Source organism: Phascolarctos cinereus, unplaced genomic scaffold (genome assembly GCF_003287225.1).
Source record: "Phascolarctos cinereus isolate Bilbo 61053 unplaced genomic scaffold, phaCin_HiC Scaffold_5;HRSCAF=322, whole genome shotgun sequence".
In the NCBI taxonomy this organism is placed as follows: Eukaryota; Metazoa; Chordata; class Mammalia; order Diprotodontia; family Phascolarctidae; genus Phascolarctos; species Phascolarctos cinereus.
Window position 1 is genome coordinate 406,063,866 of NW_027555958.1, and position 20,821 is coordinate 406,084,686.

General features: G+C 39.2%; 1 protein-coding gene across 1 annotated transcript in view; it reads right to left on the bottom strand.

Moving 5' to 3' along the window:
• Window positions 1-20,821, bottom strand: part of CACNA1E (calcium voltage-gated channel subunit alpha1 E) — a 405,939-nt gene that overhangs the window by 62,036 nt on the left and 323,082 nt on the right. The window contains 3 exon segments of the mRNA XM_020984357.2: window positions 1,290-1,450; window positions 5,074-5,170; window positions 8,701-8,712. Coding sequence (XP_020840016.2) covers window positions 1,290-1,450; window positions 5,074-5,170; window positions 8,701-8,712 — 270 coding nt within the window.

The window sequence follows — 20,821 nt, forward strand, 5'->3', positions numbered from 1 at the left end:
TTTACAGAATGACTTAACATTTTTCACTTATATTGCCACCTAATTTTTCCCCTAGTAATAGAAATGGGGGCAGATGGAAAAGAGAAAGAAAAAAGCAGGGACATGGAGGGACGTTTTGGGGATTGGAGGAGGGGAAAATATGAAAGAAGGAAGTAGGGGAATAGGTAGACTCAAGCACTCAAACACATTTAGCTATTTGGCTAAAGGTCTGGTAGGAGAGGCAGATGAAACAATGCCTAGATGGTCATCTCTCCTCATCTCCTTCTTTTGGAATCCCAACTTCCATTTTAGGCAAGGCTCAGCTCAAGTGCCACATTGTACATGAAGCACTTCTTGGTTCCCCCAATTGTTAATACTTCCCTTCATATTACTTTGTATTTATTCTGCAAATATTTTGTCTTTACTTATTTGCATTCAGAAATTTTTTTCCTAGTAAGTAAGCTACTTGAGGTTAGGGACTATTTTCATTTTTATCTTTGTACACCAAGAGGTTGAATCAATGCTTATGGAGGAGTGCTTAATAAATACTTGATGAATTGAACTGGATAGAATTGAGCTAATGACCACCCTCAAGCTTGAGGATTATCTCGCACTTCAATTATCCTTTCCAAAAAAGGAAGATGTTTCTCCTTATTTCCAGATAATCTAAAGTAGGCTATTTTGCATAGATGCAGCTTGATCTTATGGGTTGATGGAAGTGACTTCTGAATGATGAATCAGAGTGATCATTCTAAGGTAAGATTGCTCTATTCTTTGAAGTAGTAACTTAGAATTTCTTAGGAAGTCTAACAAGGGAAGAAGAGGAAGAAAATGCAATCATGGACCTTGATTTGAGCTATTTATTTAGCATGTAAGAGAAGGAAACAATCTTCACTACATATATCCCACAACAGACCGTTCCTTTTTCTAGTGGAAAGAATCGACTTTTATGCTGAATGGTGTATCCATTGCTAAAAAAAAAAAAAGTATTGATTTTCCTCCAAAAGGGACTTCTCCCTTTTTATGCTGTTCCCATCTAACATTGCACTTGAGCAGTACAAAAAGAATTTGACTTATATTTAGCCAGATAATTCTGTGCATAGCTGAGTGACTTTGAGGTCCTGTTGTATGGGAATTACACATGTAGGTAGCTCTTGGAATTTAAATTGAAGGTAATCCATAACCAAGGAAGGGGTATACTAAAGATATCTCATCAAACCTTTCAGGCACTGCTTCTATCATCCTGGGACTAAATAGCACCTATTTTCTCAGGAAGATGCTAGGATTTCATACCCATCTGCAGCACCTACATGCATTCCTTTTCTGTGTCTTTGGAGCTGTCTGTACAATAAAAGAATTTCCCCTTGAAGAGTTGGACTGCAATGACGGCAAAGATGAACATGAAGAGCTTGTAGACAATGAGTATGTTGAATACATTCTTCAGGGAGGTCACTACACAGTCAAAGACAGCCTATGGAAAGAAGCAAACATCAGCTAGTGGATTTGGGAGGTACTGGATAATTCAGATTTGTACCAAACACTTGACTTTTTTTTTTTCACATAACCATCTATAGCTATAGAAAGAGTTAATATGCATTGTAAAGCCCATGGACTTTCATTTTCAGTTTTGAGATTCCCCGCTATCAATCAGAAGATAAAATAAAGCCCTCATCACATATCTATAACCCAGAGTGACCTGATGGAGAGAACCCTCTTTCCACAGCAAAGGGTACCACAGGGACAAAAGATGCCTTTGCTGGACAGAAATGAAAAGACTACTTATTAGGGAAAGGAGACAGATCCTCTTCTGTGCGGATGGGAGACCAAAGCAATAAGATCAAAAGGGATATAAGAGGACCAAGGAGTTCAAAACTATTCCATCCATGCACATTCCTTTGTGAAATTCCCTAGAAAGCTCTCTTTGTGGAGTATTCTGCTTTGGTAAGAAGCACAGAAATCTAATTGTAGAAGGCTAGAACTGAAAGGAACCTTAGAAATCATCTAGGCCAATCCTCTCATTTTACAGATGAGGAAAATGAGGCCCAAAGCTGTGAAATGAGCATATGTCAAACATAAAATGTTAAAGTTGAAAGACTGTTTTCTTCTGGCAGACTATTGCTATAATTACTTCTTTTCCTTCTTTCTCTCTTATCAACATCTATCTTCTGTCTCCTTCCCTGATGCCTACAAACATGTCCAGGTCTTTCCCATGTTTGATAATAATAATAATAGCTAGTATTCATACAGTATTTTAAAGTTTACAAAGTGCTTTACCCAATATGTTAACTCATTCAATACTCACAACAATCCTTTGAGGTAGATGCTGTTATTATCCCCACTTTACAGATGAGTTAAATGAGGCTGAGAGAGGTTAAGTGACTTGCCTAGAGTTATACAGCTAGTACATATATGAGGCAGCTAGGTGGTTCAGTGGAAAGAACACTAGGCTTGGAAGTAGAAAGGCTCATTTTCATGAGTTCAAATCTGGACTCTGACACTTCCTAGATATGTGACCCAGGCCAAGTCACTTAACCCTATTTGCCTAAGTTTCTCATCTGTAAAATGATCTAGAGAAGGAAATGGCAAACCACTCCAGTATCTTTGCCAAGAAAACCTCAAATGGGGTCATGAAGAGTTGTACATAACTGAAATGACTCAACACCAAGTATATGAGATGAGATTTGAACTCAGGTCTTCTTGACTCCAAGTCCAGCTCTCTATTCCTCTATTCCTATTCCTTTTCCCCCAGAAATGATCTTGTATTTCCTGTAAATATGTTTTATTTATACTTATATGTCTATATATTGTTTTGTTGATATAATGTAAGCTATATTGTTTCATTTTTGCTTTTGGTATCACCAATGCCTAGCACAGTACTTAACAGAGATACATAATGAGTGCTTAGCAAATGCTTGATTCAACCCTTTAAGTATATAGGTGGGGAAACTCTGGCCTAGATATCTAATATGAACTCTCATTGAATAAAAAATGTTAGAGCAGAAAGATTATCTAGAGAAAATACAATTCAATCCTTTCATTTTACAAATGAAGAAACTGAGGCCAAGAGACATGTCCAGGGTCACAAAGGTAATAATGATGTTCTTAGATTTGTACACAGAAAATGGTTTCCTTTTTAGCTTTTTTACCTGAGACAGAGTGTGACAGTAGGTCATCAATTCTTCTGAGCCGAATATTATTTAGTATTAAAGTCATACTTTTTTTTTAAGTTGCTCAAAGCATTTCATTCACAGTATGTCAAAGACTTTTGAAACTAGCTGGAGACATTACTTCCCTGTTGTGTTCACTGTACTCTGGTTAGGGCTAAAAATCAGCTCCAGTGTAAATCAATGGACAGTCATCATTCCTAACTTCATTTTGGGAAGATAAGATAAACAGATTACGCAAACAAAAGCTTGCACTTCAGTCCAATAGTGAATCTGGGAGAAACCAGAACTAGATACTTTCCCTCCAGAGACTCCTGTTCCAGTGCTCTTTCCATAAATCGTGAAGTATTACGTGGGAATTCATTGCATTTCATGCCATTTTTAGGTTCTTTTCTAGGTTTTTAGGTTTTGAGCACTGGGGAGTCTAGCCCTGGGGTGACTTGTATCCTGTGCAGTTGTCTCTCCAGTGCTCTGGGTGAAGCATTACTAGATTAATTAGCTCAACACTGTGGGGAATGTGATTGACACTTGTAGCCTCCTAGAATCATTAAAGCCACCTACATTATACTGTGTGCCATTTCAGAAAGAGGAGCTGCCTCAATATGGTTTGATGGTTTAGATTCTAGAACAAGATAAAAGGTGGCTTCTTAAACCATCTACACTACTCCTTCCTTATTCCTCTCAGAAGAGGACCACTTCATAATACATTGAAAAAAAAACAGAGAGAGAGAGAGAGAGAGAGAGGATGAGAATCTGTTGCGAGCTCCCTCTATTCTCTAATTTCATATTTCAAATCCCCTCAATTTGTCTTCCTTTCTTTCCTTCCTCAGAGTATAAGGTGGCCCTTCTTGACAGTGCCAACCCTTCTACTTGTGGCTTGTATCTATGCCTTCCTTTCTTCTCTTCTTCCCTTCTCTCCATAATTTTCTAATTCTATCTATTGTCTCCTTTCCCACTGCCTACTAAAATGCCCAAATCTCCTGCACTGTTAATCTTTCCTTGACTTTACTAGTCCAATATCCCTCCTTCCTTTCATAGACAATCTCTCATCTACATTCATTGTCTCTACTTTGTTTCTTTTACTTATTTCTTAATTCCTTGCTAGCTGACTTTCTCTCTCCACCACTCAACTGAAACTTTTCTCTGCCAGATCCCAAATGATCTCTTAATCACCAAATCTGATAGTCTTTTCTCAGTTGGATGTAGTAGGGAAAAAGAGTCAACCTTCTTTCCATCATATGACCTCTGGCCTATAGTGTCAAGAACTGTTTTCAATATCTCCCTTCTCTGCCATAGCTCAATTCTCTGCTCCATGGTTCCTCCAATTTCTCACATCTAGAATCTCAGAATCTCTGCTTCTCCAATTCTGAGATAACTTCTCTCTTTTCTAGAAAGTAATTAGATGCATGAATCAGTCTCACATATTGGCTTTGATTGATTCTAAGAGGAATACAGCTCCTATTCACACTCTGCTTCTAAAACTATATGCAATTTCTTGTCCTTTTTAAACTTAGATATCGTTCTCCCCTCCCCCACACCCTGCCTCTCCTATCCTGAGCTTAGAAGCTTATCTAGCCCGGTGTACATCTGTCTTCTGGTGTGACTGCTAAAAGCCCAGTCATTCCCCACTCTCTTTTTTTATGATGGATGAGTTTTTGACCTGTACCAGTATCACAGGCCTCACTAGTGGAATGCCCATCAAATCTAGACATTATACACATACCTAAGTAAGACAAATGGCCTTACAGGATATAAAAACGTCATCTCAAACCAGAATCAGGAGGTGAAAGATCTCTTTCTAGATTTCTCAGACTGTGGTACATTGTGTGTAGAGTAAAAAGATATAGGGTGCCACATGAAAAACAAGTCAGTGGCTTAAAAATAAGGCGGTGATAAGGTACACAGAGACAGCAAGCATGGGAAATTATACCTTGAGCTTGGGTAAGCGCTTGATGGTTTTCAGCGGCCTCAGAACTCGGAGCACACGCAAAGACTTAATGGTTTTGATATCCCGGCCTTTGTTGGTGCTGTGGCAAAAGCATCCAAAATGAAATTATTAGTATGTGGAAGGAGAAGAAGCTGAAAATTACTGCATCCAGAAAATGCCAGAGTAAGAGAGAGAAAAGGAGACAGGACCAGGGATGGGGTCATAGCAAAACCCTTCTGTGGGAATCTTCAGATCCTACAGAGACCTTAAAACAATGTTTTCTACTCCATTCTCATAAAACTGAACACACACACACACACACAGAAACAGAGAGAGAGAGAGAGAGAGAGAGAGAGAGAGAGAGAGAGAGAGAGAGAGAGAGAGAGAGAGAGAGAAGAGAAAGAGAAGGGGAGAGGACCTGAGGCATGGTCATGGTATATTCCTTCTATGAGAGTCTTCAGACACTGCAGAAAAGACATAATAAACAAAGGTTTTCCACTCCATTCTAGTGAGTGCGTATACACACACACACACACACACACACACACACACACACACACACACACTTTAATGAGGTAAAAGCTACTTCAGTTTAAAAATGTATTCCTTATATTCCTTATATATATTTAAAAATGGAAAGCTGTGATGGAGAGCAGGGGTCAGTATTGATCCTCATATCTCTCCAAGGGACTTAGCTCAGTGTACTCTTCAGCTAAAGGTTTATCACCTCTATAAAGCTCATTAGGATGGGAAAGAATGAGGCGAGGAGGGGGCAACAGGGGATATGACATTCTCACTGTAGTAGGTCATATGTTCCAGAGTTAGCACCTCATGCAGACTTCCCAGCAGGTCCTTGGATCAAACCACCAATTAAATCTGTAGAGCTAGGTCTTCCTGCAGAGACAGCTCTCAGTTCTGACATTGCTCTTACCAGTCTCACAGATCCAAAGAATTAAATTTGCACAAATGTACAATCCTATTCACCTTTGTCTTTACCCCACAACTAATACTCTTGCATATTCAGCTCCAGGGAAATGATTTTGTTTCTATTGGAGGAAATGCACTACCATCCTTTTTAATAAGTATAAAACCAATAATGTAAACTGTATTTCTTTCTCCCCATTCATCCTTCAGAAAAGACAAGCAAGCACTGCATTTTCTTCGAATCACTATACAGAAAGTAAAATATTAAGAAATAAAAATAAAAACATAGCTCCACGGAAACTGGAATCCACCCTGTGTTCTCCTGGGGCACAAGATGGCATACTATTTTCATCAGGTTAGGTAAAAAAGAAATCACAATCAATTGCCTAGCTAGGGCCCCCAACAAGAAATTACTATCATGTGTAAAGCACAGTAAATGAACTAATGAACAAAATTCAAGGTTCTACTATCTTTGGTTATTAAAATTTAGAAAAGATCTAAAAAAGGGAAACCAGTTGCTCTAGGATCCCAAGCAACCACTAGAGATATAACAGGCCTCATTTCTCTCTCCTTTTCTATCCTTCCCCCAAAACAACCAGAAATGATAAGCTACCAGAAACTCAGGGAAATAAAGTCTTTACAGTATTGCTGTCGAATAATTCTTTTCCTGGTTCTGTTAATGTCATTCTGCATCAGTTCATACAAGTCTTCTCATATTTCTCTGAACCATCCACTTTATCATGTCATGTGGGAATTTGTTTTGCTTGACTATAATATTTGTTACAAGGATTTTGTTTTTCTTTTCTTTTTCTTCTAAATTGGGAGAGGGAGAAAATAAACACTTAGTAGAAAAATAAAATAAAAGATTGACTAAAAACAGGAATAAAGTTCAAATACATTCATACAAAACTTTAAGTAGAAAGTTAGAGTACTGGGATAATGATTCTTACCTGGTATTGCAACTTTAAGACTTGCTCAAAGGTTATAATCACTGTTTCACCAGATACTCCTAAAGCTCATATACAATGAACTCCAGTGGTTCCCTATTATCTCCAGAATCAAATGCAAAACCTTCTGTTTGGTTTTTAAAGTCCTTTATAACTTGGCCCCTTCCTGCCTTTTTAGTCCTTTTACATTTTATTTACCTCTTAGAATTCTAGGATTCGGTCATATTAGATTTCTTGCTGTTCCTCACACAGGACACTTTGTTGTTCAATCCAGTTCTTGTCTGACTCTACATGATCCCATTTGAGATTTTTCTGGCAAAGACACTGGAGTGGTTTGCCACTTCCTTCTCCAGTTCATTTTACAGATGAAGGACTGAGGCAGACAGTATTAAGTGACTTAGCCAGGGCCACACAGCCAGTAAGTGTCTAAGGTGGGATTTGAATTCACGAAGATGAATTTTCTTGACTCAAGAACCTATCCACTTCACTGCCTAGCTGCCTCCACGTAGGCCACTACATTTCCCAAATCCACAGACCTGGAATGTTTTCCCTTCTCACCTCTACATCCTGACTTCCTTCAGGACTCAGCCTAAATCTACTTTCTGAAAAATCCTTTCCTATTACCTCTACTCCCACATTTTGCTAGTGTCTTCCTGCTGGGATTACCTCCCATGTACACTGCATGTATCATCTTTGTACGTAATTGTTTGCATTTTGTGTCCCCCATGAGAACCTGTAAGCTTCTTGAGGGCAGGGATGTTTTTGCTTTTCTTTGTATTCCTAGTGCTTGGCATGGTGCTTGGCACATAGTATGTGCTTAATAAATATGTGTTGATTGGTACCACTGAAAATAAAACCACCCAGAGCCCACTTGACATTGGTCATACACACACGTACACATACACACACACACACACACACACACACATTCACACATTTATATCCCATGTCCTCTATGTATTTCCAAAATTATTCTTTGAAAATTTTATGATACCTATTAAAACAAATCACTACCACCAATAAAAATGGGGTCATTGAGGAAGGCGCTAAGGGACCATTCAGAAAATCAAAGACTGTCTCGAATTTTTAAATTCAGATTCCCAGTCAGTTACTCAGTCTTCAGCTTTCAATCCTCTCCTCTCAGAGCTGTATTAGGTAAGTCTCCAGTGCAGAGTTAATTTGGTGAAAAATAGACATTTTGAGAATGGTAGCATGCAATCCAATTCAATTTTACTTCAGTACATTAGTATTACTTACAAGAAGAAAAAACCTAAAATGTCACTTCTTAAATGAACCCATCTCTGAATGTCTTTTCCCCTTAAACCCCATAGCACCTTTTGTTCTGTACCTTTCTAACACATATAACCTGTAATGTTTTGTTTAATAGTTATTTGTATTTGTCTTAACCACAGTCATCCTCCATTAGATTATAAGATCCATAATGATAATGATCTTTTTTACATCTAAATTTTGTCTGTCCTTTAATGCCTAGTATAATACTTGTACAGAGTAGGTACCTAATAAATGTCTGTTGAATTGAACTGTCCATAATTTTTGACCTCTTATATACAGGAAATAATGATTCTATGAGATTTCAGTGGCAAGGGTAACAGGAAATAGAAGACATTAGAGAGAAATTCAATTGCATCAATTCATCAGCTTTTTTCCAATATTCCACCTCCAGATTCCACCCAACCTTATCTTTTTTTTTTGCCTCCTTATTACTTCTACCCCAAGGAAAATCAAAGAAGATATTTACCCCAAAGCATTCCTATGGTGAATCCAATCAGACAGCAGAGCAGCCCAGAAAACAGTGGAGAGAAAAAAAGACAGGTAGTCAGAGACATCTAAGGAGCAAACAGCAAAGAAAATGACAAAAGACAAAAGTAGTAAGAGGCCCATAGGAATTGCCCCACCACTTCCACAATTGACACCCCTCCCCCCAATCCCTATAGTCTCTGTCTCACAGCCTTGGCACTCTGGGAGTCAACACATTTTCTGAAAGGGCTGGAATACTCTACATCCCATTTGTATATTCCCAGTTCCCCAGTGCAAATTTGGAAGCCACTTTGCAACTGTCTTTGGGTGGCTACCTCTAACCAGCATCACGATTTTAGAAATTATCCTTTATTCCTTGATTCATTGAGGATTCTTTAGTCCGGCCTGCAGTCTCTATTTTCATAGAAGCCTTTCATCAAAACCCCCCATTTCCAAGGAATAGCTATAAAACCAGATTAGGGGAATGAAAATTATACTGGTCCAGAAATGGAAACTCTAAGTAAAAATAAATAAATAAATCTCATCACTGTGAGACACCTATACCTGCCTAAGAATTTCAGAAATGCAGACAGGAAAAGGAAACTTGATTGTCTTTTTGGAAGCCCTTTTAGGGAATGTGTCCTAAACATGGAAAGGCAAAGGGGCCATTAAGCTACCCTGGATCTGATACTGTTAAGTTACAACTTTTAGCATGGAATACGTGAACTCCCAGCAAGAGATTGGGAAATACATGCAAAGCTTAAACAGAGATATATCCCTGACCCAATAGGTCTTATCATCTAAGAGTCAGAAGAAATATCTGAGGAAGAATACAAGAACAGTAAGGTGTTTGTCTGAGAGCTTTGTAAGCCAGCCTCCTAGGTCTCATGCCTGGAAGTAGAAAGGGAGTAGGAAAAAGGCCATTTATATTTTGTTTTGTTTTAATGGTTTTCCGAGGGTTATTTTCTAGTTCTCCCCAACATACTCTTTTTCCCCAAAAAATACTCCCCAACATTCCAAAAGAATGGAATAAGACACCTAAGTGAGGGAAGATAGTCTGAGGTTTTGCCTCATGCTTGGCAATATGGCCTCAACCTGCATAAATCTACCCTTTATAGTGGCCTCCAGTAGGATCCTTAAAATCTAGGCTCTCATAGAATAATGAGAGAGGGAGCAAACATTGCCTGCTCCTGCTTACAAACTTGACAAAAATCTTTTCAATGGCCTGTTAAAAAAACAAAACAAAACAAAACAAGAACATTGTACTAGAAAAGAGAGTGGCATAATTTCTCTAAAAGGGGATGTCGTGGGATGTATGGTGCTCTCTGGGTCTAATTTTCTTAGGTGCATGCACCAGGAATGATCAGGGGTAGTTTCTAATCTGCTGGATTTAGGAACCTCCAAAGGAACTAGGCATTTGCTCTGGTCTCTTTCTGTGGAACATGTGCCCTGGCTCCTTGTTGAAGGATAACTTGCTGAGATGATGTAGCAACTGTCAACAACATCTAGGGTTGTGTTGAAAATGATTGGCAACAGGAGTCAGGAGAAGCTGCCCAATCAGTGGGCTTTAAGGAGAACTGAGGAGAAAAAGCTTGTTCTCTTTGGGGACTATTCCAGAGATTTCTCTCCCTTGAACTTCTAATAAGGGGAAGGGGAAATGAGAGAATCCCACTCCACCTGCCAGCATCAATGATGGATACAAGAGCATGACAGTAAGAACACATGCTTGCTTACGTGAGCCTGAATAGTCACCATCTTCTGCTCTTGCTTTTCTTTCCTGAGGACAGTCAAATGATCAACAATCCTCAGAAATGAAAGTATCCATCTCTGGAGCCCTTGTAAGTCTTAGAGTTTCTGAGTCAGCTACAGGATACTCAGTGGGAGGTGTTGCCCCCAACAGAGAAGAATCCCCCTTGCCACAAGGATGGTGTAACAGAAAGAACTAAGAAAACCCAAGCCATGACCTAATTGGCCTGGAGATCTAGACCTTGTGAGTGGCTCACACAGTACAAGTGTGGACGAGAAATAAATATCTGTTTCAGTGGTGCCACAAAGGTATCTTTACTTTGGAGATAATAATGTGTATCATGGGTGATTGCTTTATGTTTCTGTATTTGTTAGCCTTGTGTATTTTAAGCATTTTTTATGGAATCAGATCTTATACCTAATATCCATATTGTATACTGAGTACCTTTTCTAGAAGAAAAGGAAGGAGACCTTCTAGCTCTAGGGGGAGACCCCTAGACCTGAGCTATATGTATGTAAGTTTTATTATACATATTATTCCAGAATTACTCTAGGGTAGGAGCAATGCACTAGGAGGGTAGAGAGCAGCCTGCTTACTCTTCCTGCTGTTCCTCCTCACACCAAAGGATGAACTCAGTCCATGTGAAACCACACCTGAGAGCCCACTGTGGAAAGAAGTGGGGATGGGGGTGGGGCCAGGCCACAGATCATATGCAATAAGGTACTTGGACTACAGCACCAAAGTCTCTCTACCTTTAACTTTCTTAGATGTGCCCCCTTGAAGGAGAACTATGATCTGTGTGTCTGGATATGGCGGGAAAGTTTAACATGGGCACAGCAGTTTCTTGCGCAGGAAGAATTTCTGTCCAATCTTCATTCTTGCATCTGGGGGTTGGCATCAATCAGGTATGGGAAGAATGAGATGCTGAGGCCAGAGGTCACAGGTTGCAGAGCTTCCACTGAAAAGTAAATAGTCCTAAAAGAAAGCACTCTTGTCTTCACCAGCATGAGGACTGTAGCTGTTTCTCCTGCCAGCACTACTTCAAATGAGAAATGGACCTCTGTACTATGGGGATAATAAAATATCAACTATTTGGATCATGTTGATTTGAAATTGGTAATAATTAAGATATGGACTAACTAATTTATTTTGTACTATCAGCACAAAGAGTTTTCTGAGCAATTAATACTGAGATTAGAAGGGTAACGTTACATATTTGAGAGGTCACATTTTGATAGTATCTATTTTCATTTAAACAAATGATGTGCTAACTACAAAATATTCTAATGTATGTTATATATTATATATACATATCTATCTATCTATCTATCTATCTATCTATCTATCTATCTATCTATCTATCTATCTATGTTTTAGGACCTCAACCAGGCAATGCTTTATTAGGAGAAGAGCACTTGATGTATTTGAAATGAACAAAACTATTTTTCTATAAATATGTTTCTACTGATTCAGACTTAACTGTCATTGTAATTAGTGGTTTTACTAGTTTTATAATAAATGACTCAGATTTATGAAGGAATTTACTTGCATTATTTCTTGGATCCTCACAATAACCCTGTGAGATAGCTATTATAAGCATTGTTATCTCCATTTGATACACGAGAAAACTGAGCCTCAGAATTTAGCTGCTTTACCTACAGTTATATAGCTACTAAGTCTCAGAGATAGGACTTCAATCTAGCTTTTCTTGACTCCAAGTACAGTAAGTGACCTTTCCACTACATGATATTGCCTATTTTTTTGAAAAGTGACCCCAATTAAAAGTAATCAAATAATCAAGCAAAGAAATAAATTCAATGGGCTCCTGTACACTGCCTCCTTTGAGCTACAACTTAACTGTGTAGTCTATTTTCTGTTCAATAACTGTTCTCCAAAAATAGGGCTCTGACTCTCACATCTTATTAGCAAAAAATGGGAAGTTTCAAGCTCAATTGTCAAGTTGCCCTCCAGATCTTTCGTGTGTAATCACTCATCCTTTTCTGTAATCTTCCTCCCCAGCTCCCAGGTTCCTTCTCTCAAACAACACTCTCAATTTGATTTCTCCTGTGAATTAACTGTTTCTCACTGTAGCTAGGGCAACAAGTTCTCAAACTTCTCTGTCTTTACAGTTGCTGCCTTGATATTGAAGTCTTCTATTCTCCCCTCTCCCCCCGAACTGCTCCCTTCCCCACCTAAGACTTTAAAACACTTCCTGCTCCCTGCCTCTTCTCTTCTTATGGTGTCAGAGGAATCTGAAAGAGTCCTGGTGGGAACAGATATTCTTTGATCATTCAAATTGAAAATGACCCTTCCTTCCTCTGTATTTATGTAATGCTAAGTTTGTATCGCTCATATAGCATTTACCAAATACTACATTGCATTATATATATTTTTGTATCTATTTAACATCTACTACCAGAAGACTGTGGGACAGCTAGGTGGTACAATGGATAGAGGGCTAGACCTAGAGTCAGGAAGACTCATCTTGTTGAGTTCAAATTCAGCTTCGGACACTTACTAGGTGTGTTACTCTGGGCAAATCCCTTCACTCTAAGTGCCCCAGTTTTCCCCTCTGTAAAATGAGCTGGAGAAAGAAATGGCAAACCATTCCAGTATCTTTGCCAAGAAAATCCCAATGGAGTCGTGAAGAGTTGGACACAACTGAAATGACTGAATGACAACTGAAAGACTGTAAATTCCTTAAAGGTAAAGACTGTCTTATATAACTTTGTATCCTCATAGCACTTAGAATGGTGCCTTGCACACAGCAGGGATTTATTAAATTCCATTTAATTTCATTCTTGAAGAGGACAATTATAACAGGCAGGTGATGCCACAACATGCAAGTGAATTGGATTTAAGTGAGGGAAGGCTATGCAAAGACTCCAGCCTCACTTTTTCCTCTGGAGCCATTTGGGTCAGATGTGGATCAGGACAACTAGAGATGGCCCAGGATGCAGTGGAGGACCTTGTCCTTTTCAAGCTAACGTTTTTAACAGGTCTCATATTTACTGAGGCAGCACCCATTCAGTGATTAAGGCTTGATAAAAATGAGGTAAAGAATGGCATCTTAAAAAAAAATAGATCTGGGAGGGAACACCCTCAGGGTTCCTGGCCAAAACAGAAACAGTTGTTATTTACATTTGTTCTGACCAATCAGTGACCAAGTAGGGTTGACCTGCACCAGTAGACGAAATTTCCTCATCTGGGAGCTCTCCATATCAATGACATCACAGGCCTAGTCTTTATTCTTCTATTCACTGCTTAGTGGTCCCATCAAGAACTCCGAGTCTCTATGGCTGCATTTAACTGTGTCTTGAGGTTTGTTCGTTTGATTAGATACTCAACACTTCAGACTGCTTTTCTACTATACTATGTAAGGAAATATGAAATGGAGAAAATGACCTAGAATTGGAATCATTATAACAAGGTGAGAAAGGTAGTGCAGTATCCTCATTGTACTAATGAGAATTCACACAAGTGAAGTGACTTGCCCATGGTTACATAGCTAGTGTCACAGTGAAGATTCAAACCTAAGTCTTCTGAGTGTATAGAACTATGAAATTCCAAGGTTGGAAGAAACATCCAAGTCCCAACACATAGGAAACCAAGGAGCTCCGCTTTCTTCTTCTCCTTCTCTCTCTCTCTTTCTTGTGTGTGTGTGTGTATACACACACATAAAGTGTATGTGTGTGTGTATCTCAGATGAGTGGTTATTCAGCCTTTGTTTTGCTTTGGAGATCTAAACTATACCTCCAAGGAGGAGAAACCTACTATGTGCCAAGGGAGTCTTCCATATTTGACTAGCTCTAAGTGTTAGGAAATTCAGTACTTTTCCCACTATGCTACTCTCAAGGATCACAGAATTGAGTTGGGATGGATCTCAGTAGCCATGAGTCCAACTCATACATAAAAGGGATCTTTACCTGACAAGTGCTCATTTAGCCTCCTTTTGAAGACTTCAAGGAGGAAAAATCTGTCACCTTTCAGATCAGTCCCCCTCTGCTTTTGGACAGCTCTAATTCTTAAGGTTTTCCTGAATTTGAATCCAAATTTGCCTTTTTGCAATTTCTACCTTTGCTCTTTGCTCCGATTTCAGCCCTCTGGGGCCAAACATAACCAATCTGATCTAATTCCTCTCCCACAATGTTTCCCTTGAGTCTGCTTCAGTCTTCTTATAACACAGACACAAGATTCTTTAAGATCCTGGTTGCCTATCTCTGGATATTCTCCAGTTTATCACCATCTCTCACATTATTGTTCTGGGGAAAGCATTTAATAAATTCTGGAGCATTATATTAATGTAACTATTTTAATAATGTATCCCTTATGGCTTACAAAGCTCCTTCATATGCACAATCCCTTATTCCATTTGATTCTCACAACAGGACAGGTATATTATCCCTATTTTACAGATGGGGAAACTGATATTCATAGAGGTTAAGTGACTTTCCTATAGTCATATGGATAGTAAGTGGCATAGTTAAGAATCAAATTTAGGCTTCATGACTTTTGGTCTAATACTCTTTCTGCTAAGCTGTGCTACCTCTAATTACTAGAACTATTGGTCTATGTGTTTAACAAATGGTGCTTAGCTTCATGAGCCTCCCCTTAGCCTTCTGGACTTGCCAAATTCTGATATTGAGTACAAATCTCTTTATAAACTCCATTGTTTTCCGTTTACTGAAATCTAATACAACCAGGGGATCATTTTAATCTTCAAACCAAGAAAAGGAAGAAAACAAAGTTTCTTATTACCTCCTGCAGGTTTATTTAGGAGGATACAGCAAGCTGACTGGATTTTTTTCCCCCTTTCTTGGTCTTGATATTCTAATGATATGCATAGATACTCTGATATTCCTCATATTCAAATCTTTCTAGGTAGGTCATGTTACCTGCCGTAATTCAGCCAATATGGCCCCCAGGTGGAAGCGAATTCTATTATTCCAGGCTGTCCCTGTTCTCTTGTAGTAAACTGACTGCTAGTGTAGTCTCAGCTAGTGATTGCTTTGTGTAGTTTAAAGCCTCTTCTGTTAGTCACTACCTTTCCTGATATTAGGCTCTAGAACCCTAGGTTCTGAATAGAAAATAATGGGGCTTACTGTTATTATTGGACTACTAGGAAGGCTCCAATGCTTTCACCACTATAGTCTGAGTTGAATTTCTGGTTAAATAGATTTTTGCACCACTAGCTAGCTAGGTCCTTTGATTAGTGCATTACTCTGCTGAAGTCAGGATTATAGGCTTGATTGTTATAAAATTTAGTAAAATGTGTTTGGTTTTATGGCCAACCTCCTTCGTTGGATATAGATAGCTTTAAAAGACTTGTCAGAAAGGGAACTGACATGTATGTCAGAAAGAGAACTTTCCCTTATGGAAAAGCAACTCAAAGCTCATACCACAATGGGAGTAGGTTGGCAGCATAATTTTCAAGGGCAATGGATGAGGCATTCTGTAAAGTCCATGAGATAACAAGATGTACATAAGCTTGAGTAATGCCTTTCTTATAACCTCTTCTGTGTGGCTTCCATTCTATTCACTTTCTATTCACCACTCATCTCTCAACAATCTCATTTCCAAGGCAGTTGAGATGATACAGTAAGGTGTCCTGAGAGCTTATGAACATTAATCTTCTTCATCTCAGCACAAAGTCAGGCGAAGTCAATCAGAAGGTGGCTCTAAGATAAAGTTGAAGTCTTGCAGAACACTGTTGTTCTCATGTGCTCACTCCTGGAAGTTTCCAATCCATTCTTAGCCAGCATTCAAAATCCTGAGTTAATGGGATATCTGACTGCAAAATTCAATCTTAATTCTTTGGTCTCTTCAACAGTGCTAAAGAACTACATGAACCTGTCTGGCTTTATGGCAAATAGGGATTCTTTGCATGACAAAAGACTTTGCTCCATTTGTCCCATGTGATCAAACTAAGCCAGTCTTGCCATGCTTTAAGGTGGGCGCTACTGGGAAAGTCATCTAATGGGTCAGTTGAAAGCTTGTTACATGGTAATATCAAAGAAAGACTAGATGTTTAATAATACTATTACCCATGGTCTACTTGATAAGGGCTTATATTAACACTTCAGTCATGAATATTCACTTCTTTTACATGGGCACACCTGTACACACAGGCATCGAGATAAAACCAGTAAAGCTGCATGCATGTCACTTGACCTTCAAGCTCCCTTTAAATGTTAATACTTTGCATGTTATCGAATGCATTCAGAATTTCACCGAACTACTATAACTACTTCTGAATGCATTCAATAAACCCCACCAATTTCAGAGATATGAGTAATGAAAGTTGCCAGGAAAATGGCATATTTCAATGAAAAGAATATAATAAGAGCTAATGTGGGGATTCCAGTTTTTTCTGGCAGCAAGAGATAGATTGACTCATGCCTTCCTTTTTTGGCTGAGGATTGAATGATGAAAGGCCAAATAGAGACCCAATCCAAAGATTTCTTACATGCTAGGGAGCCCTACGTTACAATGGTCAGTGGCAATAGGAATTTCTAGTACTATGTGCAGGATATCAAATGTTACTATAGCTGATGTTTATACCATGGCAAGATTTCAAAGGGGCTTTTCATGGCAATGATTTCAACATTTTTTGGTTGATGAGGAGTTGTGTGCTTCCAGGCCTTTTCTTTATGCTTCTAGCCCAGGTCTATACACCTTGAATTTACTTAGCACCTACTGATTCGACTTGAAATAAATTAGTCCAAAGTGACAGGGCAGAAAAGAAACAAATAGGAAGTCCTAAGCCAGCTGGGGTTAAGAAGTAAAGTAAAATGGTTTGGATGTGCTATGACTCAACACTCATCATTCTAATCCTTTCCCTCATGCTAATCTTTAAGGTCTCATTCCCTTCCCTTCTGTTTGCAAAAATGCATGTTTATTTATACAAGGACTTATATACATAAAACCTTAGTATAACTGAGCTCCAAGGTCACAAACAGTGTCATCACAAACAGTGAGCTCATAGACTCATGAAATACAATCTGACACCGTATCAGATGACTCACCCAATATTCAGCAAACTATGAGTGTGGCAGGTCAGGTGGTGGGGGAAGGTAAAGAAATAGTTCAGATGTGCAGAAACCCAGATATACCAAGGCTGTTGCCATCACTTTCTTCCTACCCAATAGGCTGGAGAGCAGAATGGATGGCCATGGGATTCAAAGAAGGAAGAGAAAGCATTTCTGTCACCTTGGCATAAAATAATTTGAAAACAGAAGAACTTCAATTTAAAAAAAAGGAAGAGAAAACCTTTTAAGAACCAGTCATCTGACTTTTCTCTTAAAACCACAATAGAACAAAAGACCCAGCTAGGGACATTTATAGTCTCTGAACACTCTGCATCTCCATGAGGCTCAGAGAGCGGCAATGCTAGTTAGGGCACCTTTGTTGTTGTCCAATCTTAGTTTTTGAAGGGACCAATGACATCATGGGGTGACGTCTTGTCTTGGGCGAGAATTGGATTTAAGTGTGTGGGAAATGGTGCCCAGCCAGTGTAAAACTCTACCCACTCCACAGAGTAGATATAAGCTCTGGTGGGAGGAGACGCAAGTATTCTTATAAATGCTTTATAATGTAAAAAATGGACTGGGAAGAAACACAAAACTTGTAGCATGAATAGCCTTTCCACTTTCTGATCCCCCAACAAACCCACACTTAGAAAATATTGCCTCTTCCCAACCCCATTCCCAGTCATGGGGTCAACAGGGTTTCATGCATAGGGAAATTAGCAAGTTTACATTATAAAGAGCTCTCTGTGATGTAAGCAGCTAGAGAGACAGAGAAAAGTTTCTTTATAAGCACTACATTAAACATATATGTTTATGGAAAACATACATGCAGACACGTGGGCCCCTTCTGACATAAGCCTCTGAAGTTTTCTGAACTCATGGATAGAGCAGCTCCCATTGAGAATTCAGCTATAAGTCAAACATTCCTGCTGAGGAAAATGACTTTTCTGGAAACTTAATGACTGCCTTTTGGAAGACTGGTTAGAATGCATTCTAGGTAGTTAGGGTGGCAGTGATGCTAAGTCTTTTGATGTTGTGCCTCTGCTTTTTTCATTGCTATCAAGACTGACCCAAAACTTACCAAGTTATAGCCTTCCCAGGAGTATAAAAAGGGCAAAGTTCAACATTAGAAAGATATTTCTAGGATGGAGACGGACTTAGGAATGAGGCTGTCAGAATGATAAATGCAGTCAGGACTGTGTTGAATTAGAATACTGGAATGGGAGTTGGATACCTTGGGAGAGACACATTTGAAAAGCCACCAAAGACATTTCCAATTGGCCCAATGCCCCTGATACTCAGTCCCCCACATAGGAGAAAAATTCAATGCTTTCCTTTAACATTCTGTTTCTATGTCTCTCTACACAGAGATGGGAATAGCCAATTCTACCAAGATGCCAAGAGAGCTGAATTCTCTGGTGCTTTTAATGAGGGAAGTAAGGAAGGAGGGATGGATAGGGAAAGGAGAAGGGAGAGGAGAGCACGAAGCAGAAATTCAAAGCACCAGAGCAGGAGTATGAGGAGCAAGAAAAGTGATTAATTTATGTGGAAGAGGGAGAGTTACCTGGGTATAATCAATGGAGAAAGAGGGAAGCGGAAGGAGCAGTATGCAGCAGTTCAATGAGCAGATGAAAGAGAGAAAGGAGCAAGGGAGCTAGATGGGTTGATAGTGGAAGGGAAAGAGTGGATAGAAGAGAATGAGCAAGTATCATTTATATCTCAATGAGAGAAAGAGAATGTTCAGAAGGTGGCACACTAAAGGCAAGTGATGGATTATAACTCATAATCCATCAAGTGAGCTTGAGCCCCGGACCCTAGTGGATCCCTATGGCCCCCTGCACTGTACCTGAACTGAGGACCAACAGAGAGGACTTCAGGCTTCAGGGCTGTTATTCCCTCCCCTGCCACCAACTCTAAAGCCATCACCGCCATGTTTCAAAGGGCATAAAGAAAGAACAAGACACATGACAAACCCACAGCACATGGTGGCTCTGGTATCAGCTCTCCTGAGGACAGACAGTGTGATATGAACACTGGTCATCTCAATTTACAGATAGAACAAATCATATTTCCAAACAACAGAAAACATCCAAAGTCGTCAACTATTAGAGACAAGACTGTGATAATGCCAAATAATTTGCACAGAAATGCACATTTTGTGTGTCAATATAGACTCGTTTTCTGTATCTAGACTCCACATAATGATGTAAAATTGCTCTTAAAAGGAGGCTTCTTTATTTTTGTCCATTCTTATGTTTGTTAAATTGAATTTTCCTGTGTCCCTTATTTCTTTAAAGAACGACAAATTATTCTGCTAAGCCAGAATCTGAGGAAAGAGTATGTACTAGTGAATAATATAAGCAAATGATCTACATATTTGATGGAGAGAGGGTGTGGGAGGTCCTACTCCTATGTCTCACTCTACAAGTACATCAATAGGCTTTAATTCAGAATTACAGCAGAGGATATTTTTAAGAAATCTTGAAGACAGAGGTCCTTAACCCCTTTTTTGTATCATAGACCTCTTCGGCAGCCTGGTGAAGCGTATTGTCCTTTTTCAGAATAATAATACACAAAATATATAGGATTACAAAGGAAAACAATCATGTTGAAATAGCTATCAAGCTATTATAACATAAAAAAGAAAAATCCCAACAAACAAGTTCATGGACTGCAGGTTAAGAACTCTTATTTTAAGGGAATGCTTATCGCTTATAAAAGGCAAAGGTTAGTAGTACCAGCAGGCAGATACCGTACTTCTTCAGAGAAGAGTGGAAGGAGCTAGAAGAGAGAATTAGTGGACAGTGCTAAGAGAGTATTGGACTTTGGATGCAGAAGACCTAGGTCTGAGGTCTGGTTCTATCATTAACTACCCAGGTAAACTCGTGCAAATAAATTCTCACTGGGTTCTCTTAGGTTTACAATGAGAGGCCTGAACTAAGGTCACTTCCAGCTCTAACAGGCTACAACTCTAAGTCTATGCCAGAGATCACCATGCTATAAAGAACAGTGCAGGTACTTAGAGGAAAACAGGGATTTCAGTGGAATTTTCTTGGGAAAAGATCATCTATATGTTGCAGGGAAATGTATAAGGTGGTGACAACTGATTCTGGTTGGCTCTGACAGTTTCCCTATGGAAATACTTGAAAAATAGAATTATTTTGACCGATGATCCAGCTGACACTAATAGTTCAGCCTGTCTTGGGCAGGTTTAGGGACATGTTCTAGATGATGTGTTGTGTTCTAGGAGCCCATTTTCCCTCCAATTCAGCTTGTTAGTCTTAGATCTTCCCTACCAAGGAGAGGCAGTGTGGAATAGCTTCAAGGACACTGAATGGGGTGCTGAA